Source organism: Centrocercus urophasianus, unplaced genomic scaffold (assembly GCF_019232065.1).
Source record: "Centrocercus urophasianus isolate 14NV4802_14NV808 unplaced genomic scaffold, USGS_Curo_1.0 seq_72, whole genome shotgun sequence".
NCBI classification, from domain to species: Eukaryota; Metazoa; Chordata; class Aves; order Galliformes; family Phasianidae; genus Centrocercus; species Centrocercus urophasianus.
The window spans coordinates 169242-194593 of record NW_024885333.1 but is presented as its reverse complement, the minus strand read 5'-3'; the positions used below and the strand labels follow the sequence as shown (position 1 = coordinate 194593).

The window sequence follows — 25352 nt, the reverse complement described above, 5'->3', positions numbered from 1 at the left end:
GGGGGGGGGGGGCGGCAGCGCGGGGCGGCATCGCCGGGGCGGCCCCAGAGAGGCACCGCAACGCGCTGTGCGGGGACAGCGTCAGAACCCCCGAAACCCGCCGCCCTACGGAGCCCCACGGGACCCTTAAGTCCACAGCCCCACGGAACCCTATAGGACACACAGGACCCCGTAGGACCCGCCGCCCCTACAGCCCCACGGAACCCCATAGGACTCCACAACCTCATAGAACCCCAGAGGACCCACAGCCCCCAAAGCCCCGCAGGACCCCATGGGATCCCATAACCCCATAGGACCTCACAGGACCCTTAACTCCACAGCCCCACGGGACCCCATAGGACCCACCAGCAACACAGCCTCCCAGGACCCCATAGAACCCCATAACTCCATAACCCCACAGGACCCATAGGACTCTGTCACTCCACAGCACCTCATAACCCCGTAACCCCACAAGACCCCAAAGGACCCCGTTACCCCAAGGACCCCATAGGACCCGCTGTCCCGCCGCCCCGTACCGCTGAGCGCCGCGCCCGAGCGCTCCCGCAGCGGCTCCGCCCCGGAACGGGGCCGGATTCGGACGGGACGGCGTGGGCCGGGGGGGTGGAGGGATGGGAGGGGTTGCGGACACCCGTGGGCGCCCCACGCGCGGAGGGGACGCGGAGATTTCAGGGGAATTTGAGTTGTGGGGTTTTTTTTTTTGGGGGGGGGGGGGGCGCGGTGTCACCGCGCTGCGCGTCCCCTCCGACTCCCTCCCCCCCTCCCGCGGCGCTATAATTAGCGCTAATCGCCGTAATGAGCTGAGCCCCGCCATCCCGCGTGTGCGCGCACGTGGGCTCCTCTCGCGGCTCCGCAGCGCCCACGCGGGGACGCGGCCATGGGGCCCCATTGCTGCCCCCACTTGCCGTGTCCCCAAAGTGGCCCATCGGTGTCCCCAGCCCCACCCCATTGCCCTTCTCTTCGCCCCCCCACGCGTGTCCCTATGGGGTCCCCCCGCATTGAAGGCACACGGCGACCTCTGGCGGCCCGCAGGGTCCAATAGGGCCGGCGCCCACATCCCGCAGCCGGGATGGCGACCCCGCGGCTGTGACAGCGATGTCCCAGACGCACGGTGCTCCCTTTTATTTACACATTGCAGGGTGGGGAACCCACGGGTGACCGGCCCCCACCCCCACAACACCCCCAAAGGCAAAGACCCCAAAAGGCAAAGCCTTACAAATAAATAGGATCAGAGGGAAAGCATCACCGGGTGAACCCCATCCCAGTGCGAGGGGGAGGCTCCAGTCCACGGGTTTGGCCGACCCCAAAGTGGGGCACGACCCGGCGGAAGCCCCCCCCACATCCCATCCCCACAGTCACGGTGTCCCCACGGCCGCGGCGATGTCCCCACGGTCACAGTGTGAAGATCTCATCCTCGGTGTCGCGCAGTGCAGCCGCTCGCCGTGTCCGGGTGAGGGGCTGAGCACCGAGCTGGGGACCCCGCAGGGACGGCCCTGGGGGGGGGAGCGGGACGGCGGCCTCGGGGACACTGCAGGGACGTGGGGAGGGCAGTGAGCGGTGACCCCAAACCCCATAGGAAGGTGTTGATGTGATGCAAGGGTGGTGCTGAGCAGTAACCCCATAACCAAACCCCATAGCAGTGTGGGTTGGAGTGAGGTGGGGGACACAGAGGTGGTGGCAGTGAGTGGTGACCCCAGAGCCAAACCCCACAGGAAGCTGACAGTGGGACGAGGGCACAGGAGAGGGTGACGGTGGACACAGGGGCTGGCAGTGAGCAGTAATCCCACTACCAAACACCATAGAAAGGTGATGGTGTGGGGCAGGGGTCACGGGGTGGTGCTGAGCAGTAACCCCATAACCAAACCCCACAGCAGAGTAGGTTGGGGGACGCGGGGTGGCAGCGAGCGGTGACCCCATAACCGAAGCCGATGGGGAGGTGGGGGGGGGGGTGGGCGCTCACCCCGCACGCAGCCGCTGCTCCACCACCGCTGCTTTGGAGCGGCCGATGTCGGCGTCCAGGCGGCGCAGGAAGTCGCTGGCTGTGAGGTCGGGGTGCGGCGTGGAGGCGGGGGTGGTGGGGGTGGGGGTTGTGGGGTCCGACGGCGCCGACCCCATGGGAGCCTCAATGGGGCACCCCGGGGGGGGGATGAGGAGGGTGGGCTTCAGGAAAATGGTGTCCGACGTGTAGAGGCGGTTGGCGCGTTTGATCTGCTCCATCTGCGGGATAGAAATGGGGGTGGGGTGGGATAAAGGGTGGAATACGGACGGGAATGGGAAAAGCATTGGGATGGGAACAGGGATGGGATGGGATGGGATGGGATGGGATGGGATGGGATGGGATGGGATGGGATGGGGTGGCAGAGAGACGGGAGGAGAGGATGGGGATGGAGACAGTAGGAAAGGGATGAGGATGGGGACAGGGACAGCGGTGTGTGCGGGGTGGGATGGGGGCGGGACAGGACCAGGGCCGGGGCGCGATGGGGACGGCAGTGACGGCGCGGTGCCCGCTGGGGGCTCAGCCCGCTGCCCCCCCCCCCCCCCCCCCGGTGCTCACCGTCACGCCGTAGCGCAGCGCCAGTCCTGGCAAGGTGTCCCCGGGCCCCACGCGGTGCTCCCGACCCCCCGCCATAGCGGGGCGCCCCGCCGCTCCCCGACCCCGCTCGGGCCCGGCGCGGAGGCCGCTGGGAGCCGTAGTCCCGCGTCCTTCGGATTCCATGGCGGAAGCGCGTCGGAGAACTACAACTCCCGTCGTGCCTCGCGGCTACGCGGCGCCTCTCTCCCCATTGGTCAACGTGCGCGCGCGAGGCACGACGGGACGGAGGACCCGGAAGCGGACGGTGGGCGCTCCCCATGGCGACGGCAGAGCGGCGCCGGGTTCCGCCATGTCCTTCAAGCGGGATGGGGACGACGCGGGGCAGCTGGCGGTGCTGCAGGTGAGCCTCGGCCAGTCGGCGGCTCCTCTCCGGTCCTCTTTGGCGGACGGGGGTTGGGGGCGGTGAGGCGGGGCCGCCCTGACGGCGCCTCGTCGTCCCCTCGCAGCGGAGACGCGTGGCGGAGCTCCTGGCCAATTACATCCCGGAGGACGAAGCGCTGCTGCTGAGGAGTGGGAGGTGAACGGCGGCGAACCCAACGGGGGGATCCGGGCGGGGGACCCGCGGCGCAGGAGGGGCGCGGAGCCGTCGGAGGGCTCGGAGATGCGCTCCGAGGGGCTCCAGCCGCTCTGTGGTTCATCCTGCGCAGATACGCCTGCACGGTGTGCCCGCACCGCCCCGTCTTCGACACGCTGGAGGTGCTGGCGGTGCACCGGGCCGGCAGGAAGCACGTGGGCAGTGAGTGCGGGGCTGTGAGGGGCGCAGCGCTGGGGGGGCCGCGCCGAGCTCCTCCACACCGCCCCTCTTCTCCCTTCCAGACCTCCGGCGCTGCTACGGCGGCAGCCGCACGCAGGAAGCGGCGGTGCGGGAGCGGCAGTGCCGGGAGGCGGCGCTGGGCACTGAGGTGGGTGCGGAGCCCCCTCCCCTTCCCCGTCCCACAAAGGGCGGCTCTGAGCTCTGCCCCTTCCCCCCCCTCCCGCAGGGCTCCCCGGCCCCTCTGCTGCTCAGGACGAGGCGGATCGCGCAGAGCGCGCTGCTGAAGGCAGCTCCGTACAGCAGCTGTTGCAGGAGGACGGGGTGAGGATTCGGCTCCGCTGCTGCGGCGCAGGGAGAGCCTCCATCCCACCACCCCCCAGCCCTGATGGTGTCCCCTGCAGGGCGGATGGAAGCGGTGTGAGAGCAGGAAGGACCCGAATGGGGCCGAGCGCTGCCCCCACAGCTGTGAAGGAGCGCAGAGATGCAGTGGAGGCCACTGCTGCAGTGCTGCTGCCCGGGCGCTGCGGTGGGAGAGGAGGTGAGTGCTGACAGCTGAGTTGGGCCCCGCGCTGCCAGAAGGACGTGGGGGGGGCTGGAGCACGTGTGGAGGAGGGAGGGGAGCTGTGGGGGTCTGAGCGCAGTGCTGTGGGATGGGGTTGGCCTGCCTGGAGCAGAGGAGCTGTGAGGCCTGATGAGACACTTCCCTGCAGGATGTGGTGCAGTGGGATTGGACTTCTCCAGCCTCTGTGATTCTCTGATTCTTTCTGTTCTCCACTCCGCAGAGGCAGCAGTGGATTCCACCGACACCCAGCAGGGTGGTTTGAGGGGGGCTCAGCCATCGCCACCCCCCAGTCAGCCCTCGGCTGTCAGCCCCGCGCGGCGCCAGGAGCTGCAGCGATACCTACAGCTGCGGAGGTGAGCGGGGCCTGGGGGTGTGGGACCCCCCCTTCGCTGCCCTTTGCTCAGCCCCCCTCTGTCTGTCTGTCTGTCTGCAGCGCCGGATGGATCCAGGACCCCTCTGGGAAGTGGGTGAAGGATGAGAACGCCGAGTTTGACTCCGATGAGGAGGAGCCCCCCGCGCTGCTGCCCACCTGAGGTGCCCATCCTCCAGGGCTGCCCCCAGCCCCAGTGCTGTGGGAATGGGGCAGCTGGAGACGAAGGGCTGTGTGGGTCCTGTGGAAATACAGCCTGGTGCTGCAGGGATCCGGCATCGCGGGTCCCCTTGTTTTGTGCTCACAGTGCCCCTTTTTGGGGCTGTTCCTGTCGCAGTGCTCTGATCTCGGTGTGGGCTCTGGGTTGTCCCCAGCTGTCCCTGCCCAGGTCACGCTCAGCACGGTGCACACGCAGCTGCCCAGGGGGTCACGGCCTTTAGGGGCGGCAGCGTTGGGCTCCCCCTCCTCGTGTCCCAGCAGCTGTCCCTGCGGTCGGCGGAGCGCCCGGCCACGTCACCCCACCTCCCCGCATCAGCCTGCGGGTCCCATGGGTGCTCCCACCTCAGGGCGCAGCCCCACACCCTGCCAGCTCCCAAACCTCCACCCACAGCCTGGGGAGAGACCCCTCCCCAGCCCGTATGCACTGTGGGCCCCAGAGCTCTTGTGTGGGGTGGGGGGGTGGGGGCTCCCTGGCAGCGCTGCCCCGGCTGATGTTACACCTGGGCGCTGGGATTTACCCGCTTGCTCAGCTCGGGGCCATAAATAGTTGTTGGGATGGGCGCCAGCTCTGCAGTGGGTGCCAGCAGCGACCCGGCACCGGGCTGGGGGGGGCTCTTTCCAGAGCCCTGCAGACCCCCACCCTCCCCACAGCCCCACAGTGCCACCCGCTATGGGCCCTGGGTGCCCGGCTCTGAGACCCATGGGTGCCCACCTCCCTGCTGGGGGTGCCTCGCTTCCCTCCCCCCCCAAAATCTTGGCATTGCTCTGGGCCCTGTAACCCAATCCTTTGGGTATAAATACCCCAACCGTGCAGCTCGCTGCTTCCTGAGGGGATCCAGAGGTCTGGCTGGGCCCCTTAGCGAGCCCTTCGTTAACGGTTCGAGGTAATTGGGGCCCTCTGGGTCTGAAGCTGTGAAAGAGGGCATTACACTCCACAAGCCAGCTCCAGCCCTGCGTCTCCGTCCTCTTTATTTACAGTGGATTCAGCCCCAGGGAGCCCAGAGCAGAGCCCACAGGCGAGCCGAGCTCCAGGCTGCAGCGGGGCCGTGGCAGGGGGCGCTCAGGTTTTCTTCTGCTTGCGACCTGGGGCAGGGGAGAGGCAGGTCAGGTCCCCAGGTCCCACCAGCCCCCCGATTTCCCCCCGTTCCCCCTGGGGGGGGCACTCACGGAGCTCGTTGTTGCGGGTGATGGCGATGGCGGCGCGGGCGCGGGGGCCTTGCTGTGTGAAGTGGTACCCAAAGCGCACGACGGAGGGGCACTGCTCCAGCATCGTCGCCATCTCCATCTCCACCGTGTCCCCCAGGCGCTGGCACTGCAGGGCAGCGGTGCCGTGGGGCGAGGTGGGATTTGGGGACCCCCCCAGCCTGACCCCCCCGCCCCTCCCAGTCCCTGTGGCTGCCCGTTCTCACCTGGTTGTCCACCTTGAGCTCGCTCAGGGTGCTGTTCTGGTACATGGCCTTGATGATGCTCATCATGCCTGCGCTGGTGATGAAGTTGGACTCAATGTTGAGGCTCTGCAGCGTTTTGTTCTCTGCCAGCATCTCGGCCACGGCCTGCAGGATGCCCGTGTCACCTCAAGGTGTCACCCCGGGGTGCCACCTCACCTCCCCAGGGCTGCCTTCCCTCTCTGGGGGTGGGGGGGATGTGGGGAGGGACTCACGGTGGCCACGGGGTCGTTGCTGCGCGTCGCCACCAGGCTGAGCTTCTTGACGTGGGTGTTGGTTTTCATGGCCTCACAGATGGCCTTCAGCGTGGAGATGGGAATGTCCTGCAGCGAGGGGACGTGGCTGTCACTGAGGGGTGGGGACGGCCCCGCAGTGGTGCAAAGTGTCACCAAGGGGATGCACTGCAGGGGTCGGGATGTGTCCAGGGGCACAGCCGTCCCCGAGAGCACACAGGTTGTCACCAAAGGGTTGCAGGTGGCACCACAGGATGTCACCAAGGGGATGTAGGCACTGTCAGGGGGACGCGGCACTCCAGAGACCCCTTGGGCTCAGGACGAGCACCCGAAGTCAGCGCAGGGCACGGAGCAGCACGGAGCAGCATGGAGCAGCATGGAGCAGCACGGAGCAGCATGGAGCAGCACGGAGCAGCACTCCGGGGGCAGCGCCGGCCCAGGCTGCGCCCCTCACCTTGATGTTGTTGAGGTTGACGTCCTCCAGCGCGCTGTCGTTGGCCTGGATCTGTCGCAGGGTCTCCTCCACGTTGGTGGGGTTTGGGGGCTCATCTGGCACTGGTTTGTACTTATCTGGTTTCACCACACCTGGGCACAGGGGGGGACACGGGGACGTGGTTTGTGGGTTTGGTGGGGGCGGTGATCTGGGTCATCTTTTCCAACCCTTCTGATTTTGTGACCCCATCGTTCTTTGAGCGCTGGGGATGGGTTGGGGTCGGCCTGGATGGCCTTAGAGATCTTTTCCAACCTTAATGGTTCTGTGATCCAATTTAGGGACACGGTTGGTGGGATGGTGGGGTGGGGTTGGGGTCGGACCAGGTGACTTGGGAGGTCTTTTCCAACCCCAATGATCCTTTAATTCAGTTGAGCACGGTGTGGATGGGTTGGGATCGGACTTGGTGATCATGAAGACACTTTCCAACCACAATGATTGTGTAGCACACGGTGTGCACGACGGTGGGGTTCCCTCACCCCAATCCCACCACCCCTCGTGTTCTCCACATCCCCTCCTCCCCCATGTAGGCTGTGCGCAGCACTCACTGTTGATGCCCTCCGTGTTGGTGATGGTCCCGCTGCAGATGGCGTCGTAGTACTGCTTGTTGCTCATCAGTGTGTACATCCCCAGGATGGCTGTCGGACACCCATGGGGTCACCGCGCGCCCCAGACCCCCCTGCAGCCCCCGGGCAGCCGCAGCTCCATGGGGTGGGCAGGGGGCCCAGGCTGAAAGCCGAGCGCAGGGCAGCGCCGCAGTTGGAGCCAGGGGCTGGCGGGGACCCAACGGCCACAGCATTGGGGGGCGGGGATACGGGGGGACGCGGGTGTGACGTGGGATGGGGAGGATGGAGACGGGCGTGGGGCAGCGGTGTGGGGCGACAGCAGCTCTGTGCAGTGCAGCCCTGCGGCACGGCAGCCCCGCGCTGGACCCACCTGCGATGTCACACATCTCGGCATCGGTGGCGTTGGCCAACGCCTCCTCCAGCTCCGGCTCCAGCGTGATCTGCTCCTCGCGGGGGATCTCCCTTGTGGGGTTTTTGGGTACGAAGGGTTTCCCTGTACAGGGAGATGTGGGTCGCACCCCCCCATGGCCCCACAGCGGGGGGTGACACCAACACCCCGACCTCGGTGACCACCAGGCCAGGGAGGAGCACCCTGGGGGGGACACGTTGAGGGCTGGCAGCACTGGGGGTGGCATTGCCAGCACTGTGACATTGCCGGGGGGTGGCCATGCCCAGGGCTGGCGGGGGCCCAACTCGCCCTGGACATCTGAGCTGCTGGTGAGCTCTGTGCTGCCAAGCTAAATATACCTGGTGCTGCGGTGCCATGTCCCCCCGCGGCGCCCCCACCTTTCTTCTCCCCAGTGAATGGCACCAGGTCCTCACGCTCCTTGGCCTCCAGCGCCTGCTTCTCCAGGTGCTGCAGCAGCGCCTCGCGGTCCAGCGGCCCCGTGGGGCTCTTGTGTGTCTGATCCCGCTGCCGCAGCCCCGCCGGCAGCAGCACGTTCTGGGGAAGCACCAGGGGACACCCATGGGTGCCACCGCTGCCCTGCCTGCCCGACCTCCCCCCCCCGTGCTGTGCCGACCCCCGGCCGCACCTCGGGGTCCATCTCCAGCAGCTCAGTGTCCAGCTGCTCCAGCTCCTCGGCTGACAGCTCCTGTAGGATCTTGTCCTCGTCGATGTCCCTGTATTTCTCCAGCTCTTGCCGGTAGGAAGTCATGGCTGCGGGATCTGGGGGGTGGGGGGGCACACAACGCTGATACCTCCAGCCCTCCGTGCGCCACAGCGGAGCCGTGGGGGTTACTGGGGGGCTGAGGGGGGTCCTGTCGGCTGGGCGCTGTGGGGCACCCCTGGGTCTTGGGCCTCGCTGTGGTGCTTTTGGGGAAAGCGAGTCACAGCTCAGCGCTGCTCCCCACGGCCCCACAGCCCTCCATAACCCCCCCTCCTGCACCCCACAGCCACCCGGGGAGGAACCACAGAAGCACACTGAGGACGCAGAGCCCTGTGCCAACCGAGGGACCCCCAAGGGATGGGGATTTGCCCCCCAACCCGCAGCTCTGAGGATGGGAAGGGGGCACTCAGGGGGACACCGCAGCAACTCCAGCAGCGACCCGAGCTGACAGCCGCAGGAGAAACCCGATGGCGCCGCTCGGCACGGGGACCCCCAGCGGGACCCTGCGACCCCCCCCAAGGTGGCGTCCTTATTGGTGCACCCCCACCCCCATCCCCCCCCAGGCCCTACCTGGCCGTCGGCCGGGGCTGTGGAGCCTGCCTGGGCTGCACCCGGTGCTGAGCCAAGGGCTCCGGCCGCGCAGGGCATGAGATCAGCGTTTTATTCTGCGAGCCGGCAGTGGGGAGGGGCGAGATCACATAACCCGCTGTTATCGAGCCCTGCCAGCGCCCCGCGCGGCTCCACCCCGGCACCCGCCGCCAGGAGCCCCCCCGGGGCATCGGGGCTCACTGCTGCGTCCCTCCGCCCCATCGGGGGCAGGTTTGGGGTTGGTGGCGAGGGGGAACCTCTGCCACTGGGCTCCTGGAGCTGCCCCGCGTCCCCTCTGGGGCTGAGACCACCTGCCTGCTCCGCTCGCCTCCAGCCCCACTCAGAAAAGCTCCCCGGGGCTCAGCTGCGCGCGAGAGGCACCGCGGGCTCTCCCTGAACACAAGGCCTTGTTTCATCCCGCGGGATCCGGCAGCGCTGTGGGCGCAACCTGCGCCCCTCACTGCACACCTTCACCTGCACAGCCCTCGCTGCCAGTTCTTTCCTTTTAATTAAAAACCCCCAAACAACAAAACACCAACAGTAGGAAGCAGATAAATCGAGCGAGGATCCGTCGCCGCCCCACGGGAGGCTCAGGCCGTGGGCACGCTCTGCTTGATGATGATTTTCTGGCGCGTGGGGCGGAGGCCGGGATCGGGGCCGGGAGGAGCAGCCCCCAAAGCTGCGGAGGCGGCGGCGGCGCTGGGCAGCCCGTGGGCCGTGATGTACTTCTTGTAGGCCTCGCGGATGATTTTGAAGGCGCGGATGTTGGAGTAGGGGATGTCTGTGATGGGGTCGCGGTACACGGCCGGTTTGTGGGTGACCGGGCAGATCTCCCGCACCGGCAGCCGCGGCGCCTTCGCTTTGGGGAAGAAACGCTCGAAGGTTTCGTCGTCGGTGAAGGAGACGAAGGTGCGGGAGCATTTCCCGCTGCAGGCCGGGGCTGCGGCAGCGTCCGCCTGCTGCGGGTCTTGGTCCAACCTGGAAGAGGTGGAGTCAGCCCTGAGGGATGCACGGCGCTGGGGGAACCCAGGGAGCCCCGCAGGAGCAGAATGTGGGGCTGTGGGCAGTGCCAGCCCAAACCCACAGCTCTACTCAGCCTCAGGGTTGGGGATGGGAGCGGTGGGGGAAACCAGCGGGATCCCATCCAGTGCCCCAAATTACCCCTCCACGTCCACGTTCTCCTCCTTGCCCAGCTCTGTGATGAGGGGCATGGTGACGGACCAGTACCGGATGACGGGCCCGACGCATTTCCTCTTCTTCTGCACCTGCTTCTTCTTGTCGGCCTCCAGGCGTTCGTAGTTCTCTGGGAAAGCAGAGATGAGCCCGGGGGGGGGGTCAGCACCCCCCAGCGCCCGCGCCCCCAGCCCCCACCCCGCTCTCTTCTCACCCAGCGAGCGGAGGTTGATCTCCTCCGTGATCTTGGCCTCCTCCAGCAGCTCCTCCTGCGTCAGCGGGCGGTCGTAGTTGGGGCCGCCCTTCTTGCGCTTGGACTGCACCTGGCGCTCCTGGATGCGCAGGAAGGTCTGCCGCGTGTGCTCCGTCGTCGACTGCCGCATGTGCTTCCGGCCTGCAGCAGAGGAAGGGGCTCAGGTGGGGCCAGCACAGCTCCCGGGGCAGTGGGGTGCCCAGCTCCAGCCCGGGGAAGCCGGCGCGTCCCAGCCTGCCTCCACTCACTGTCTCCCACTTCATCCTGGAGCTCCAGGGGGGCTGATTTCACCTCTCGGGCCTTCTGGGAGCCGCTGCTGGGGGTGTCAGCCTTCTTGGGTCGAAGGCTCTTGATGGGCTCCTAAGGGTAGGGCAGGAGGGAGAAACTGCATGGGGCTGCCGCTGTGAAATGGCCCCAAAGGGACACCTCCTCCCCACTGTTAGCAATTAGCAGGTTGGCAATTATCCCATCCTTTTGGGGACACCTGTATCCCCTCCCAGCAGGTCAGAGGACACTCAGGGGGACCCGAGCCCCACGCCCAGCTGTCCCCTCACTCTGTAGGCCTTGGTGACGACGCGGCGGCGCCGCTTGGGCTCGCTCTCATCCTGGTCGCTCGTTGGCTCCTCGCCCTCATCGATGTCGAAGTCTGAGTCCACTTCGTCGTCGCTGTCCGACTGGTCGCCCCGGTACTCGTCATCACCCGACTCCTGAGGGGTGGAAGGGCAGCGTCACACCGAGGGCTGTGCTCCACCACCACCCCAATGGGGAAACCCCTGACAGCTGCCCCCGAAGTTCCTCCCAGCCCCCACTTCGAGCCCCTCCCCCCCTCAAGGGCCCTCTAAAGCCACCCCTGCCCCATTCTGACCCCCTCAGTGCCTCCAATCCCTTCAGGACCCCCCTCGGTTTCCCTCACGAACCCCCTCAGGGTCCTCCCAGGTTCCTAAATGCCCCGATCCCCCTCAGACCCTCCTCCAGCCTTCATTCAAACCCTCTCAGCTCCCCTCACACCCCCTAAAACCCTTCGCCCCCCTCCCACAACCCCATAAAGCCCCTTTCTTCTCTTCAGGGCTCCCCCGAGTGCCCCCGAGCCCCTCACGACCCCCCGACCCCCCTTGGTGCCCCGGGTCCCCTCCCAACCCCCCCTCTAAGGTCCCGCGCCTCCCCTCAGCGCGCCCCAGAGTCCCTCCGACCCTCCCATAAAGGCCCTGTCTGGACGCACACCTCAGTGAAGCCGCCATACGTGGTCTGGTAGAACTCGTCCTCCTCTTCGGCCTCCAGCAGCCCCGACAGGCGGTTCCCGGCCGTGCGCCGCGGGGCGCGGCCTTCAGCCAAACTCATCGCGACGCCGCCGCCGCCATCGGCGCTCGACTCGTCGTCCTGCCGCGGGAGGAGCGAGTGACGTAGCGCCCCCTTGCGGGCCGGAGGTGCGGAACGCTCCGATGATTTCTATTGGTCGCCCTCGGCGCGTCACGTGACTCGCGCCTCGCGCGCCCTGAAAGACTTCCCCTCCGCTCGTCACGTGGCACGCATCCCGCGCATGCGCTCTGAGCGATCCCGCCCCCCCTCCCCCACCCGCGCATCCCGAGTGGTCGCGGCCGCGCGGGGGCGCCTCCCCTCCCCCCCCCCCGGGGGGGGGCCGGGGGGGGGGGGCCCCGCGCGAGGGGACCGGGGGCGCGGGAGGCGGCAAGATGGCGGCGGCGGGGCCCGAATCGGGGGGCAGTAGCGGCAGCAGCGGCGGCCTCGGGGGTACGGCGGGAGCGCTGAGCCGCGCGCTGGGGGGCGAGGAGGGGCTGCTGGGGTCGGGTGGGGCTGTGGGAGGTGGGGGGTCGGGCCCGGGGTGAGGTCGGGCCGTGTGGGGCTGAGAGAGGTGCGGGGTGGGCCTGGGGTGCGCTGAGGGGCCGTGAGGGGCGGGGCCCAGGACGCTGTTGTGGGGTACGGGGGTGGAGGTGACGGCCTCTCCCTGCCGGGTTTGGGGTCCCGGCGGTTGGGGCTGCGGCATTCCGGGTATCTCGGCGGCCGTTTGGCACCACACGGGGGGCGGAGGGCTCCAGCACGGGGAGGGGGGGGGGCGGTTTGGCCGCCGTACAGCGCTGGAACTGGGGGCTGTGGGGCTGCCCACACATCCTGGGGGAGGGATGATGGGGAGCGAAGCGTCTGTGGGGCACAACAGGGTGCTCCCGGCTGTGGTTCGGCCGTCTCGGTGTTGAGGGGGCCCTACGCCCCTTCCTGCCTCTGAAGTTGGGGGATGGGTCCGGTTTGGGGTGCTGGACGTGGGGCGGGAGTGGCTTCCACAGCCGGTCAGCATTCGGCAGCACCGTCCGTGAGTTCCCGTGGCAGAGTGCCGAGGCCATTACTGATTGCAGGGCAGGGCGGAGGGGGCTTCTGGTCGTCCCATGGAAGAAGGCCAGGGGCTGCCAGCCCGCGGGTCCTCACCTCGGCGGCCTCTTGGCGTTGCGTTCCTCGTCCCTGGGGCCTCTGGAAATGGGTCTCTGCCCCCTCCCCGCCCCCTTTGTCGGTGCTCCCTGCTGCTCCCACAGCACTGTGGGGAATAGGGGTCCGTGGCTCTGCCGGCTCAGGGTGAGGCTGCAGGGTCTCCTCCCGCCGTGCTTTGGGGTTCCCTTTGGGAGCCTGGAGCTGGCACACATCTCATCTCTCCCACCTGGAAGAGGAGCTGCATCCAGAGCTTCACATCGGGGAGGAGATGCAAGTGCACGAGGCAACCTCTTCTCCCTTCCTGCTGGGATCGGTGCTGCTGTTTGCTTTCGAGGGTGGTTTGGTGCTGGCCAGGGAGCCTTTCCTGCAGGATTTCAGTCCTGCTGGCAGAGCTGCGTGACGTGGGCCGTACGTGAAGTGCGCTCACCTCGGCTGCAGCGTTTAAAGCTCTTATCCCATCTCTGGGGCCTCTCACAGACTAAAGGGGGGCGGTGGTTTTGGTTTTGATTGCTCTGGGCACGGGGCTTTACTTTTTCCAGTGCAAAACCCCAAAGCATCTCAGACCCCAGTGAATGTGGGGCCGACTGTTCTGGGCACAAAGCTTTGCTTTCTCGATGAGTAAACCCTAAAGCCGGCCCCACAGCTCAGTGTTCACCCTAGGGCCGATTACTCAGCGTCTTGCAGCTGAAATGCCGGGGACGGAAGGATTGGGGCGTCCCACCCTTCCTGCTCCCGGGGAAACACGGGGGAGGATTTCTCATTTTGCTGTTTTCGCTTTTGAAGCGGCGTGTGCCAAAAATGCTAATGCGGGATTTCGATCGTTTGGTTCTTTGTGCTTTGTAAGGACGGAGCTCAGAGAGAGAGTTGGGAGTTCATTGTCACCCTCCGGGGCTTCGGGCCCCTCCCCGGCGGCCGCAGACAAAAGAATCGCTCTCAGAATGGCTTCATCCCTTCTGGGGAGGAAATCGTCCCGGAGGGGTGAGAGCCGGCGGGGACTCGGCCCCTATAGGAGGGGGGCAGAGCTTCGTGCCGAGCCCGTGAGCAGGATGACGGGCAGCCCCTCAACTGCTGGGGACGGCGGTGACGTCGTGTTGTGGCTCCTGGAGCACTCTGAGCACACAGAGCTCCCGCTGGTGCTGAGCTGCAGGCAGCCGGGCAGGGCTCCGCTCTGGGATGGAGACGAAGGAGGGCAGCCGGAGGCACGGGGAGCTGCTGTGTGGGGCTGGACGGAGCTCACCCCGTGGGGCAGCAGATGGGAGCCGCATGGCTTTGGGGCCGGCGCTGACCCCGCAGTGACCGGGTTCCCCTGTGGAAGTAAAAGCTTCTGCTGCGTCGTCGCAGCTCCGCTCGCAGCACCTCGCAGTGCTTAATTAATTGTTCCACCCCCACAGACTCTGCCTCCCTCGCTCCCAGGGCTGAGGGATCCCTCACGGCTCGCCTTCATTCCCAGAGCGCCGGCCGAGTCCTGCAGTGCTTCCAGCAGTGGCTGCTGTGGGCGATGCTCGCTGTGCTGCCCCGGCGCGGCTTCGCGCCCTGAAGTCGCCCTGCTCGGCTCACGCTGCGCTGTGCGTGGCAGGGCTGGCAGGGTGGCACGGCCGCGTTTCTTTCCGCGTTTCTCTGACTTTCTCAGGGACCCAACATCCCAAACAGCCGCTGTTTCTTGCAGCCGAAATTCCCGCTGCCCTCCACGTAACCTCTCTGTTTTTCCCTCGTCCAGATTTCAGCTTTTTGTGCTGCTCGGTGATGTCGTTCCGAAGAGGTTAGAAGCTCTGCGCTGCACGCAGCTCCTCTGCGCGGTAACCGACGCCGCCCCGCAGTGGCTGTTTGTGCTCCGTGCCCCCGGCCGGCTTTGCAGAGCGGCCCCCCCTGCTCCCACCTGCAGCTCTGACCCTGCGGGGTCGCTGGGGGCTGTGGGTGGAAGCACAGCGGGTGTCTCTGAGCCGTGCCGTGTCCCGGCCCCGGCGGGTGCCGTGTTTGGGTGTGCTGACGTTTTGGCTTGTTATTTTTGTCTGACATCAGCAGAAGTGCGGCTGACCTCGGTGTGGCTTCAGATGTAGAGCTGGGTGTCAGTGCTGTCTGTTGCATGCTGCCGTGCCGCCAGGTGGGCGCTGGGGCTGCCGGCGCTGGAGCCGAAGCATCTCCCGGCCCCTCAGAATGAGTTCTGTGCCCGTCTCTTGTGCTCAGCTTTGGTTTTTCCAGCCGTTACCCCTGGGAAGTCCAGATTTTGTTTCTGAAAATGCTCCTGGGCAGCTGCAGCTGGAGGAGCCGCTGCAGCACGGAAGGGATTGAGCCCAGCACTGAGAGCGAAGGGAAAAGGCGGCTGCTGTGGGGCAGGGCGAGTTTGGTTTTGGATGTGACCTTAACCCGGATCTGCTGCCTCTGTCCAGGGCGAACCCTTGGGTCCCGCTGCTGTTTTTCAGCCTGGGTTCCAGTTACGGTTGAGAGACCGTTTGGTTCCAGCAGATCCAGAGCTGTGTGCTCCCCTGAGCTGCGTTGCTGTGTTTCGCTTACAGCTCGCAGTTTAACACCTTCGCTTCTCCGGGCAGCCTGTGTGTGTGTGGACAAAACCAGCCATAAAACCTGCCTTGGGTGCAGGGACCCAGGGGGCGATCGCATGGAGCCCCCAGCCCTGCTGCTGCCCTCACTGCTGATCAGCGCCTCGCTGGGGTGCTGCAGCTCGTTATGGCCGGGCTCCTGGGGCCCCCACGCAGCCTGGGCTCTGCTTGGACCCCCAGCAGCACCCCCTGCACAGGCAGAGCTTGGGTGTGAGCTCGTGGCTTGGCTTGTGTTCCCCCACTGCGTGCTGCGGGGTCCAGGCAGCGCGGTGGGGATCTGCTGCTCTGAGGGAGCTGTGGTTAAACCCTGCTGGAGCGGGGATTTGCATGGGTGATTAAATATTAACACAGCTAATCTCCGAGGGGATGAGGCTGGTGCTGCTGCAGTGGGGTTGCTGGGATCTTGGTGGTTTCAATTGACAAACTGGTAAATTTGTGTTTAAAAAGACAAATGAGATTGATTTGCTCTTGAATGGATGCTGTATTGACATGGCTGGGATTTTTCCCCATCCCCGCATCCTGGTGAAGCTTGGAAGCGGAATGGAATCAATGGGGTTGCAAAAGACCTCTGAGGTCATCAGGTCCAACTATCAGCATCCCCACCACACCCACAGAAACAGAGTTGTTGAGGCTGAAGACTTCCAGGACCACCGAGTCCAATGCCAACCCATCCCACCAAGCCCATGTCCTCAGCAGGATCAAGGGAGCGTTAGGGTTGGAAAAGACCTCCAAGATCAAGTGTGGCCCCAGCCCCACCGTGCCACTGTCCCTAAGCAGGATCAGCAGGGTTGGAAAAGATCTCTGAAGTTGCCAAGTCCAACCACCAGCCCATCCCCAGCATTCACTGCAGGAATTGTAGGATCGTGGGATCGTTAGGGTTGGAGAAGACCTCCGAGGACAGGGCTGAGATGTGGAGATCTGAAAGGTCTGTGGGTTCCTGCGGGCTGAGATGTGGAGATTTGGAAGGTCTGTGGTTTTGTAGGGCTGACACGGGGTCTGTGCTGCAGGGCTCATCCCAGTCAGCAGCTGCTTGGCTGTGGGGAGGAGTTGCAGGGGGTGTCGTGGTGGGGTGCTGCAGTGGGTGCTGTCACAGCTCCCAATTAAAATCCTGCAGTGTCTGAAGCAGACAGAAGAAACGACAAGGAAATAGCAGCCAAGTCTGCCTGTTTCAGGCCCAAAGCTGCTGTTCTCTGCTCCGCCTTTGGGCCAGGTCTGCCTGGCAGCTTTGTGGCACAGAGAGACATCGCAGCCCTCCCTGTGCCCAGAAACACCCCCAGCCCCTCTGCCAGGGGGGAGCAGCCGTGGGTCGGTGCTCCTCCGCCGCCGCCGTCGCTGGGCTGCTCGTGTGCTGTGCTTCCCTCCTCCTGACTGCAGTTTTTTGTCCCGCAGGGCCGTCTGCCGTCAAAAAGTCGCTCACCCCAGAGGTAAGTTTGTGGCTAAGAGCTCCAAACACCCAATTCCTGCCTCGGAAATGGGGTCGGGGAGGGAGCAGGAAAGCCAGGGGAAGCACAGCAGTGAGAGCAGCCTTTGGGTTCCCCCGCTGTGCTGGGGCTGAGCCGTCCTGCCAGCAGAGCAGCCCCGTGCTCAGACTGGAGCCAGCCAAGTGAGTTCCTGAGCCGTGAGTCAGGGCTGTGTGCGCAGCTTGCCTAAGCTGCTTCCCCAGGGAGTTGGCCTTGCTGGGCTTTGTGACAGCAGGGACAGACAAAGAATCCCACAGAGGGGCCCGTGGTGGCTGCAGGTGGATGGCAGGAGCTGCTGCTGATCGCTTCCCTGGGCATCAGCACGTGACACGGCGCGGTCCTGGCTGTGCAAATGTCATTGCTGTGCTGGGTGCTTTGGGAGCACGCCGTGTTCTGAGCCCCCCTTCTCACCACCTCTTCCTCCATCCCAGATGCCAGGCTCTTCAGGGCAGCCGGGCTCTCAGACGATAAAGAAGGGGCACAGAGGGGTGGATTCCACGGGTGAGACCACCTACAAGAAGGTGAGCGCCGCCGCACGGCTCTGCTGCTCTGCGCGATGTGGATCCCAGCCAGGGCAGCCAAGGCTGGGTGTCGCTGGGTGCTGCAGGGTGGCTGCGACGGTCGCTCGGAGGGAGCGCAGCGCTCCGAGCTGTGAGGGCAGTGGGCAGAGCTGCTCCTTTCCCACAGCTGCTCTTGCAGCCTTCAGAAGGAGATCGCTTCTAAGCGCTGCCCGCTGGCAGCGACTTCCCAGCCCTTTTCTGGCTGATCCTGTGCTCCTGGGGCAGGGCCTTCCTACAGGTCTTGTGGCATTCCTGGAGTGTCAAAAAGGGGGATTGTTAGGGCTTCGCCACAAGCTGGAGCTGTGGCAGCTCTGTGGATGCTGCTTCCACTCTGCTGGGCTTCACAGAGATGGTGACACCTCTGGTGTGAGTTCGGGTCTGGGGGGAGGTGGAGCAGATGAGGGCTCTGTGCACTTGGTGCAGGCAGAGCTTCTCGTCCAGATCTCTGCCCCAGAGCTGCTCTGGTCATGGTGTGAGCGCATGGCAGGAGTTCTGTTATGGTGTCTGTCCTGCACTGACTGCTGCCTTCACGTTCACTGCCTCTGGATCCCTCTGAAATCCAGGGGCGGAGGTTGGGCAGCAGTGGGAGGAGAACGGAGCAGAGCTGCCGCAAAATGCCTGAAGTGTTTTTTCGCGAGGGCCCCTGGCGCTGCTGGAGTGCTGCATGGGGCCGATCTGGGAACAAGATTACTGGGCAGGCTGCCTTTTTTCCATCCCTTCTTTTTCCAGGGGTGGCGAGTTGTTTTTCTGGAATTCTTTCCCCTGTGGAAGTGATGATAAACAGGCGGCCAGCTGCTCGGCCTGCCTCGCTGGTGGATGGAGGAGGGAAACTCCTGTTCCTTGGCAACGTGGCTCTGTGCTGTGTGCTCACCAGCAGGCAGGGCCGCGTGCGCTCAGCTGAGAGCTGTGGTCAAGCAGCACAGGGTGTGGGGGGGAAAAGGAATCGCATTCTTCCTCCCTCCCCCAGGAAACCAGAGGAAATGGGAAATGCAGGCAGGCAGCTGGAGAGGAGCAGGGTGTTGTGCGGTGGCTGCGTGGCACGGGGTGTTGGGCTGGTGTGGGAAGGGAGCCCGCAGGGTGAGGTCATGTGCTGCACAGAGGAGAACTCCTGATTCCAGCAGCTGTGCAGGAACACAGTCTGGCATTGTTCTGGGACAGCTTGAGCACATGGGCAGGAGTGGCTGCCTGTCTGCACTCCTTATTTTGACATGACAGAGAACTTTAGGGCTGAGGAGCCCTGACCTGGCACCAGTCAGGAAAGTGGGGTGGTGCGTGCTGTGCTGTGTAGCCCTACTGAGCTGCTGCCCGCTGTGTTTGGTGGCAGGGGAACGAGGCCACCTCCCCTCTAAGAGCAGGATGTGGGGGGAGCAATGAAATTGTGCTCAGGTCCTTCACAGCTCAGCCAGAACTGAGCAGAACGTTACTGGGGTGGGACAGGGAGGTGTTCGCCCTGCTGCTGCCCGCTGCAGGCTGCCCTGGGGCAGAGCCGTGGTGGTGCTGCTCGTTGAGAAAGAAGCCAGCAGGTAGAAGTGGTGGCTGTGCAGTGCCCCTCTAACAGCACACTTCTGAGTGTCTCTTTCCTCCAGCTCCTCTCGTTCCTCTTCCCAGTCGGCCACTTATGTTGCCTAACTCGTTTCCTTTGCTCCTCCAGACAACGTCATCAGCCTTGAAAGGTGCCATCCAGCTGGGCATCACACACACGGTTGGGAGCTTGAGCACTAAACCTGAAAGAGATGTTCTCATGCAAGATTTCTACGTAGTAGAAAGTATTTTCTTCCCAAGGTCAGTGCTTGCTTTCTTTCTTTCTGTCGTGCTTTGGCAGCGGTAGCAGCAGTAGCTCCCAGCCCTGCTCGCTTTTAGGAGGCAGCAGCAGAGCTGGGGGAGCACAGCTGTGCTGAGCAGAGGCACTGCGTGCCGAGCAGCTCCGTTTCTGCAGAGCTCTGCTGTGGCTCCCATAGGTCTGCTGAACACATAAATGCAGCTGTGCTGCTGTGCGCCTCCCTGGGCTGGACGCGTTCAGTCCTGGCGGTGCGTTAGGGGACAGCCAGAGCAGGCCTTGCTGCTCAGATCGTCCCTTAGGAGCCCTGAATGATGCAAACCCACGTGTGCCCTCTCTCCTCGAGCAGCGAAGGCAGTAACCTCACCCCAGCTCACCACTACAACGATTTCCGCTTCAAAACCTACGCGCCGGTGGCCTTCCGATATTTCCGGGAGCTGTTTGGGATCCGGCCGGACGATTACCTGGTACGGCTGCCGGGTGCTCGGGGGGGTTCCTGTGCTCTGTGTCTGCTTGGAGCTCTGGGAGCACAGCAGTGGATGCGGTCCGTGGCCCCGGGGTTTGCCTGGTGCTGTCTGAAGGGCAGCAGCGCCGTGCTGCCGTGTTCCACCTCTGCTTTTCTCTCCTCCTCCTCCCCAGTACTCGCTCTGCAGTGAGCCCCTCATTGAGCTCTCCAACTCTGGGGCCAGTGGATCCCTCTTCTACGTGTCCAGCGACGACGAGTTTATCATCAAGACAGTTCAGCACAAAGAGGCAGAGTTCTTGCAGAAGCTGCTTCCCGGCTACTACATGGTAAGTGAGGCCAGGAGAGGCTTTCTTTGCCCGTAGCACCGCGTGCTCCCTGCTGGGCTCTGTGCCACAAGCCTCACACAGGGCCCTGCGTGTCCCTGTGTGGTGAGCAGGGAGTTCTGCACTCGTGGGCTGATCTGATGCTCGGCTTTGCAGGGTGACGTTAACAGTGGGCAGTGCCGGCCTGTCGCCCCCTGCCCACCCTCACCTCTTTGTTTCTTTGGCAAATGCTGCTGCCGGCCCCACTGGGAGGAGCAGGCAGCTCTGCTGGGCAGAACGTAAATAGTCAGCGTGGCTCTGAAGGCATCTCTGCATCTTTGGTTCTTTTAGAACTTGAATCAGAACCCAAGGACGCTGCTGCCCAAGTTTTACGGCTTGTATTGTGTCCAAGCCGGGGGCAAAAACATCCGCATTGTGGTGATGAACAACCTGCTGCCACGTTCTGTGAAGATGCACCTCAAATACGACCTGAAGGGCTCCACCTACAAACGCAGGGCGTCCCAGAAGGAGAGGGAGAAGGTCTTCCCCACCTACAAGGACTTGGATTTTATGCAGGACATCCCCGATGGCCTCTTCTTGGACTCAGACATGTATAATGCTCTGTGCAAAACGTTGCAGAGAGACTGTTTGGTAAGTGGAAGTGCTGGGAGGAATTCTTTTGAACCTTTCTGTTGGCACCCAGCAGTCCTGCATCCTCTCCTGGGCGTGCTGGCTGGACAGCCTGCAGTTTGGCAGTGTTGTGGGCAGGAAGCCGTGTGCCCTCTGCCTGTGCCAGGCGTGCAGGGTCCGGGCAGTGGGCTCAGCTCTGAGCCTGCCAGCAGCTGGGCGAGAGTGCAGTCCCTGCTCTGGGTCTCCTGCACAGGAGGAGTACTGCAGGCCTTCCTGGCGCCTGGCAGAGGCAGGCTGTGGGTTGAATTCATCCCCTGGCCGTGCTGGGGTCCAGGTGGCACCGCCGGCGATGCTGTGGTGCGCCGTCGGCAGCTTCACGGGGCTCACGGTGGCAATGAGGCTTTGTCGACTTTCTGCCCAGGTCCTGCAGAGTTTTAAAATCATGGATTACAGTTTGCTGGTGGCAATCCATAACATGGACCTGGCACAGAGGGAGCACGCGATGGCAGACGGGACGTCCCAGGCCGACACGCGGCGCCCTGCGGCGCAGAAAGCCCTGTATTCCACTGCCATGGAGTCCATCCAGGGGGAGGCCCGCAGGGGAGGCACCATAGAGACAGACGACCAGTGAGTGTGTGCTGCTCTGCTGCAGGGCTGCCTTCGTGTGGGCTTTTGGGGTGCCTGCTGCTGCCTTTCTGAGAGACGTGCTGGTGGCTCTGAAAGAGAAGGGGATGGGTCTTCAGCGGGGCCCGTGAGATAGGATGAGGGGAAATGGTTCCCAGCTAAAAGAGGGGGGTTTAGACAGGGCACAATAAAGACAGTGGTTACGAGAAGGGCACCGAGGTGCTGGCACAGGATCCCCAGAGGTGGGAGGGTGGCGGTGCCCCGTCCCTGCAGACTCCCGTGGGGAGGCTGGTGGAGCTGTGGTGCCCCTGCTCATTGAGGGGGGGTGAGGTGCCCTTTCAGGGTCTCTTCCAGCTCCAACCATTTGTGATTCTGTGCTTTGGTTGATCCCCGCTGCCTCCACCCCTGCGGGCAGCAGCAGCAGCTCACTGCAGTTGCTTGCTCTCCTCGTGGCTGGGTTGGGATCAGTCTCCAGTGAAACTGCACAGCTCTGGGAAGGTCGAGCAAACCTCAGCAGCACGTGCTGTTCTCTGTCCTTGCAGGATGGGGGGCATTCCTGCCCGCAACGCCAAGGGGGAGAGGCTGCTCCTCTACGTGGGCATCATCGATGTGCTGCAGTCCTACAGGTAGGGCAGTCTGAGGGCAGCTGTGTGTCGCGTGGGGGGCACAGCTTCGCGCTGCTGTCTGTGCTCCGTGTGGAGGTCTGGCTCCCAAGGGAGTTAAGATGCGTTTTATTGGCTGCCTTTATTTCTCTGTTGTTATTTTCTTGGAGTTGGGTGTTTGGGGATTGGTTTCCGGGTCTTGTTTACTGCGTTTGCCTCCCGTTCCCAGGAGGGATCGCCTCTGGCAGAGGTTATTTCTGTGCTCAGTGGTTGTTGTGTGCAGGAAGCGGTGAGGAGAAAACAAGCAGTGGCTTAGAATGGCCACAGCCACTGCTCGGGTGCTGCTGGTCAGAGAAGCTCAGCGCCGTGCGGGCACCAAACGGCGCAAATTGGTGTGAAACCTCGTCTTTGTTCTCTGCTTTGTCAGGTTTGTGAAGAAGCTGGAGCACTCCTGGAAGGCCCTTGTGCACGATGGGGTAAGCAGCAAGCACAGCACCCTCACCTGTTCAGCTCGCTGCGGGTGCTCACTGCGCAGTGTCCTGGGCTTCCAAGGGCTCTGTGTGTTGCTCTTCTACATGAAGCAGTGCCCAGAAACGTTCCCAGGCACCCAGAAATATTCCCAGGCCAATGTAGCACGGGTCAGGGCTGGGGGGCTGCCGTTAACCGCCGTCACTTACTAATGCAGGTTTCCACACTGCTCATCCCTTTCAGGACACCGTTTCTGTGCACAGACCCAGCTTCTATGCTGAAAGATTCCAGCGCTTCATGTGCAACACAGTATTCAAGAAGATTCCCTGTAAGTTCTCCACACCCCGGTGGTGCCGGTGTGCCTGGCTTCGTGCTCAGCAGCTGGGGCTGGGGAGGAGCACAGCAGTGTGTGAGGGCATCGGGGAGCCTGCCGTGCCGCCTTCCCTCCTCCTGCGTTGTCCTTGCTTTGCAAACGCGGCCGCACGGAGCTGCTTCATGCATCAGTGTGTTTCCCTGTGTGCCAGCTGGGACGGGGCTGTGTTGGGTCTCCTCCTCCTGAGCTCTGTGCGGTAGTGAAGCTCTGCCTTGTTGTTTTTTTTGTCTTGAAGTGAAGCCATCCCCTTCCAAGAAGAGCCGCTCCGGCACCGCGGTTCCGAGGCGCAGCTGTCAGGGAGGAGTGCCTTCCCAGCTGCACGTGTCGTGTGAGACAAAAGCACAAGTCACGACAGAGGCGGACGTGGAGCAAGGTTGGTGTCTGGGCTGGGGGGAGAGAAACGCCTCCCAGGGGTTCCTCAGCTTGCTTTGGCACGGCAGAGCTTTCTGCAGGAGCCTGCGGGTGATTTCGCAGTGCTGCTTTGGATTGGATTTCCAGCAGGGCAGGGCTGGTCCTGCTGTGCTCACGGGTCTGAGGTGCCGCGGGTGGGATCCACACCCCGCCGTTACGGGGGGCTGCGCCCGCACCTCGTGCAGGTGGTGGAACTGCTGTGCTTCCACTCAGGTTCCCACCTCGGCCGCCCGGATCTCCTGCCCAGGACTCTGCCTGTGGACGAAGCCAACAGCGATTCCGTCGCCACCACTTTGTCCACCTCCTCCTTGGGCAGCGGAGGTCTCCACTCACCCGCAAACAGGTGAGGCTCCGGGGGGCCCTGGCACGAGCAGCCGCTGTGCAGCCAGTGAGCTCAGTGCCGGGCCAGCATGCGTGCGGGGCGCTGCTGCAGCCCGCTGTGGTCCTGAGCACACGCTGCGGTTTTGTGTCTCTGCTTGGGCTGTGAGGACGTCCCCGCGGCTTTTCGTTCTTTGTGCATCCCGTGCTTGATGGCCTCTTCCTGGAGCTGAGATAACTGTGCTGATTACGAGGCGCTGCCAGAATGCGCCAGGAGCGCGGCGTGGTGCTGCAGGGCGCTGGGGCGACGCGCAGGGCTGGGCGCAGCTCTGTGCCTCTGGGTGTCCCTGGAGCTGCAGTGCATGGCTGAGGAGCAGGTGGCTGCCCTGGAATGTTCCCTTTGTTGCCCAGTGGTGAGAATTGAGGGTGACCAGGAGGAGCTGTGGTCAGAGCACGATCCCATGCGCAGAAGTTCTGAGGTGCTAACTCCTCTTCCTGGAAGCGGTCGTAACCCACCTTCCTCATTCCTGCACCGTGGCACTAATGAAAGTGTCTGCTCTGTCCTCAGCTGCAGGAGGACGAGATATGATTGCAATTCACTCCTTTTATTCCCTCTCTAAAACATGGAAACTTCTCGGTAGGGATCCTAAACCAGAGCTGCTCCTTCCCAGTCCGTCCGCGTGCCCGGGGAGTTGTGTGTCCTTAACCAGGGTGTCTCTCCTTCGATCTCTGCGTAGGTCAGTGGGCGTGCAGGTGCACAAAGCCGACAGCTCAGCAAAGGATTTCGCTAGGACTGCTGCCTTCCTGTCTAGGTGAGGGAGGAACCATGCTTTGCTGGAGGCCTTCTCCCATCCAGAGGGTTTGTTTGGGGAGATGTGCCCTGAGGGTCTGCCTCGTGCTGCCCGTGGTTCGGAGGTGATTGGTTCAGCACAACATCAGTTTGTTGGAAGGAGGTTAGAGAGGGGTGCCTGCAGAAGCAGTGGTCTGGAGGAGTGTTTGTCACTCTGGGGGGAGACCTGAGTGAGTGAGCCCAGCAGGGTGCAGCAGGGTCAGCCTGCTCCAGAGCTTCTTTGGTGCAGCAGCGGTGTGCCCTGCTGCAAAGTGCCAGGCTGCAGAGGGGATGTGACACTGAGCAGGGAGGGATGCTGCCAGGGAGCAGAGTGACGCCCGTCTGTCAGATCAGGCATGGGTGAGTCCTGTTTCATGCAGAGAGAAAGGGGAGCTCGATGCCTGGGGTCGCTGGGGATGCCCTGGGGATGCAGTGAGGGGAATGCTGCCCTCACTGCTTCTCTTTTGGAGCACTGCTGCAGCTGGGAGAGGTGCAGGGATCAAAGCCGAGGGCTGATGGTGTGTTCAGCAGCTGTATTGCACAGCTTGTGCCAACCTGAACAGCACTGACCCAAACGAGGCAGCTGGAAAAGAACGGCCTGCAGTTGGAGGTGGGAGCCTTGCAGTGCACTCAGCACTGGGTGGCACTGAGTCTGGTCAGGTTGGTGGTTGGACTTGATGACCTTTGAGGGTCTTTTCCAACCTAATGTTTTTGAGCCTGATCCTATGACAAATTCACAGAGCTTTGAAGCACGCTAAGAGCACAGCCTGGTTCTGAGGTGTGTGGGAGTTCTCTGCTCCAGCCCAGCTCTGTCATTCAGCTTCTGGCAGAGGGTCCTGAGGTTTGAGGCACTGGGAGTGTCAGCTGCTGGCGAGGAGCTCTGGGGGTGGCTGGGCTTAATTTTGGGGGGACGTCTTACTGCCCTGAGCACTGGGATTGGCCCCAGTCGAGTCCTGGGGGCACAGCACTGTAACCAACACTGAGCGTTCTGTCGGGAGAGGACGCAGCTCCATGGGATGCATCCTGCTGGTGGGATGCGGCCCCATGTGCTGCGTCCTGCAGGACGTCACTCCCATTTGCTGCATGGGAGCTTTGCCAACAGCTTTTCGCACTGCAGTGCCTCCATTGCAGTGCCTCCATTGCAGTGCCTCCATTGCAGTGCCTCCATTGCAGTGCCTCCATTGCAGTGCCT

At 63.8% G+C, this 25352-nt stretch overlaps 5 protein-coding genes and 1 long non-coding RNA gene across 9 annotated transcripts in view; 3 read left to right on the top strand and 3 right to left on the bottom strand.

Moving 5' to 3' along the window:
* Window positions 1–1104: 1104 nt before the first annotated feature.
* Window positions 1105–2639, bottom strand: LYSMD1 (LysM domain containing 1). Its single transcript, XM_042837534.1, has 3 exons — window positions 2552–2639; window positions 1958–2214; window positions 1105–1525 (listed from the first exon to the last, which is right to left on the bottom strand). Exons 1-3 carry the CDS (start codon window positions 2624–2626, stop codon window positions 1390–1392), a joined length of 468 nt encoding a protein of 155 aa, XP_042693468.1. The 5' UTR covers window positions 2627–2639; the 3' UTR covers window positions 1105–1389.
* A 189-nt stretch (window positions 2640–2828) lies between these two features.
* SCNM1 (sodium channel modifier 1) lies at window positions 2829–5443 on the top strand. The gene is made up of 8 exons (XM_042837549.1): window positions 2829–2930; window positions 3037–3107; window positions 3238–3326; window positions 3407–3492; window positions 3571–3665; window positions 3746–3882; window positions 4127–4259; window positions 4340–5443. The coding sequence occupies exons 1-8, from the start codon at window positions 2880–2882 to the stop codon at window positions 4437–4439; spliced, it is 762 nt and encodes a 253-aa protein (XP_042693483.1). The 5' UTR covers window positions 2829–2879; the 3' UTR covers window positions 4440–5443.
* Window positions 5444–5445: 2 nt separating this feature from the next.
* On the bottom strand, window positions 5446–9122 carry TMOD4 (tropomodulin 4). Its single transcript, XM_042837548.1, has 10 exons — window positions 8909–9122; window positions 8264–8397; window positions 8016–8172; window positions 7600–7722; window positions 7212–7301; window positions 6628–6758; window positions 6156–6263; window positions 5905–6048; window positions 5663–5807; window positions 5446–5578 (listed from the first exon to the last, which is right to left on the bottom strand). The coding sequence occupies exons 2-10, from the start codon at window positions 8384–8386 to the stop codon at window positions 5556–5558; spliced, it is 1044 nt and encodes a 347-aa protein (XP_042693482.1). The 5' UTR covers window positions 8387–8397; window positions 8909–9122; the 3' UTR covers window positions 5446–5555.
* On the top strand, window positions 8036–9081 carry LOC122170578. Its single transcript, XR_006171798.1, has 3 exons — window positions 8036–8374; window positions 8625–8858; window positions 8982–9081. It is a non-coding gene; the product is annotated as an uncharacterized LOC122170578 (long non-coding RNA).
* Window positions 9123–9415: 293 nt separating the features above from the next.
* On the bottom strand, window positions 9416–11713 carry VPS72 (vacuolar protein sorting 72 homolog). The gene is made up of 6 exons (XM_042837547.1): window positions 11574–11713; window positions 10907–11059; window positions 10601–10712; window positions 10314–10493; window positions 10088–10229; window positions 9416–9904 (listed from the first exon to the last, which is right to left on the bottom strand). Exons 1-6 carry the CDS (start codon window positions 11688–11690, stop codon window positions 9517–9519), a joined length of 1092 nt encoding a protein of 363 aa, XP_042693481.1. The 5' UTR covers window positions 11691–11713; the 3' UTR covers window positions 9416–9516.
* Window positions 11714–12056: 343 nt separating this feature from the next.
* PIP5K1A (phosphatidylinositol-4-phosphate 5-kinase type 1 alpha) overlaps window positions 12057–25352 on the top strand; it is a 16517-nt gene continuing 3221 nt past the window's right edge. For 2 of the 4 annotated variants that reach the window (XM_042837535.1, XM_042837536.1), the window contains exons 1-14: window positions 12057–12098; window positions 16730–16764; window positions 17232–17321; window positions 19012–19142; window positions 19487–19604; window positions 19777–19929; window positions 20257–20556; window positions 20957–21162; window positions 21702–21785; window positions 22189–22237; window positions 22473–22557; window positions 22838–22975; window positions 23227–23356; window positions 24069–24143. In XM_042837535.1, the coding sequence (XP_042693469.1) occupies window positions 17232–17321; window positions 19012–19142; window positions 19487–19604; window positions 19777–19929; window positions 20257–20556; window positions 20957–21162; window positions 21702–21785; window positions 22189–22237; window positions 22473–22557; window positions 22838–22975; window positions 23227–23356; window positions 24069–24143 (1559 nt within the window). In that variant the 5' untranslated portion in view covers window positions 12057–12098; window positions 16730–16764. The remainder of the gene's footprint in view (window positions 12099–16729; window positions 16765–17231; window positions 17322–19011; window positions 19143–19486; window positions 19605–19776; window positions 19930–20256; window positions 20557–20956; window positions 21163–21701; window positions 21786–22188; window positions 22238–22472; window positions 22558–22837; window positions 22976–23226; window positions 23357–24068; window positions 24144–25352) is intronic. The other 2 variants (XM_042837538.1, XM_042837537.1) reach the window with 1 other exon arrangement.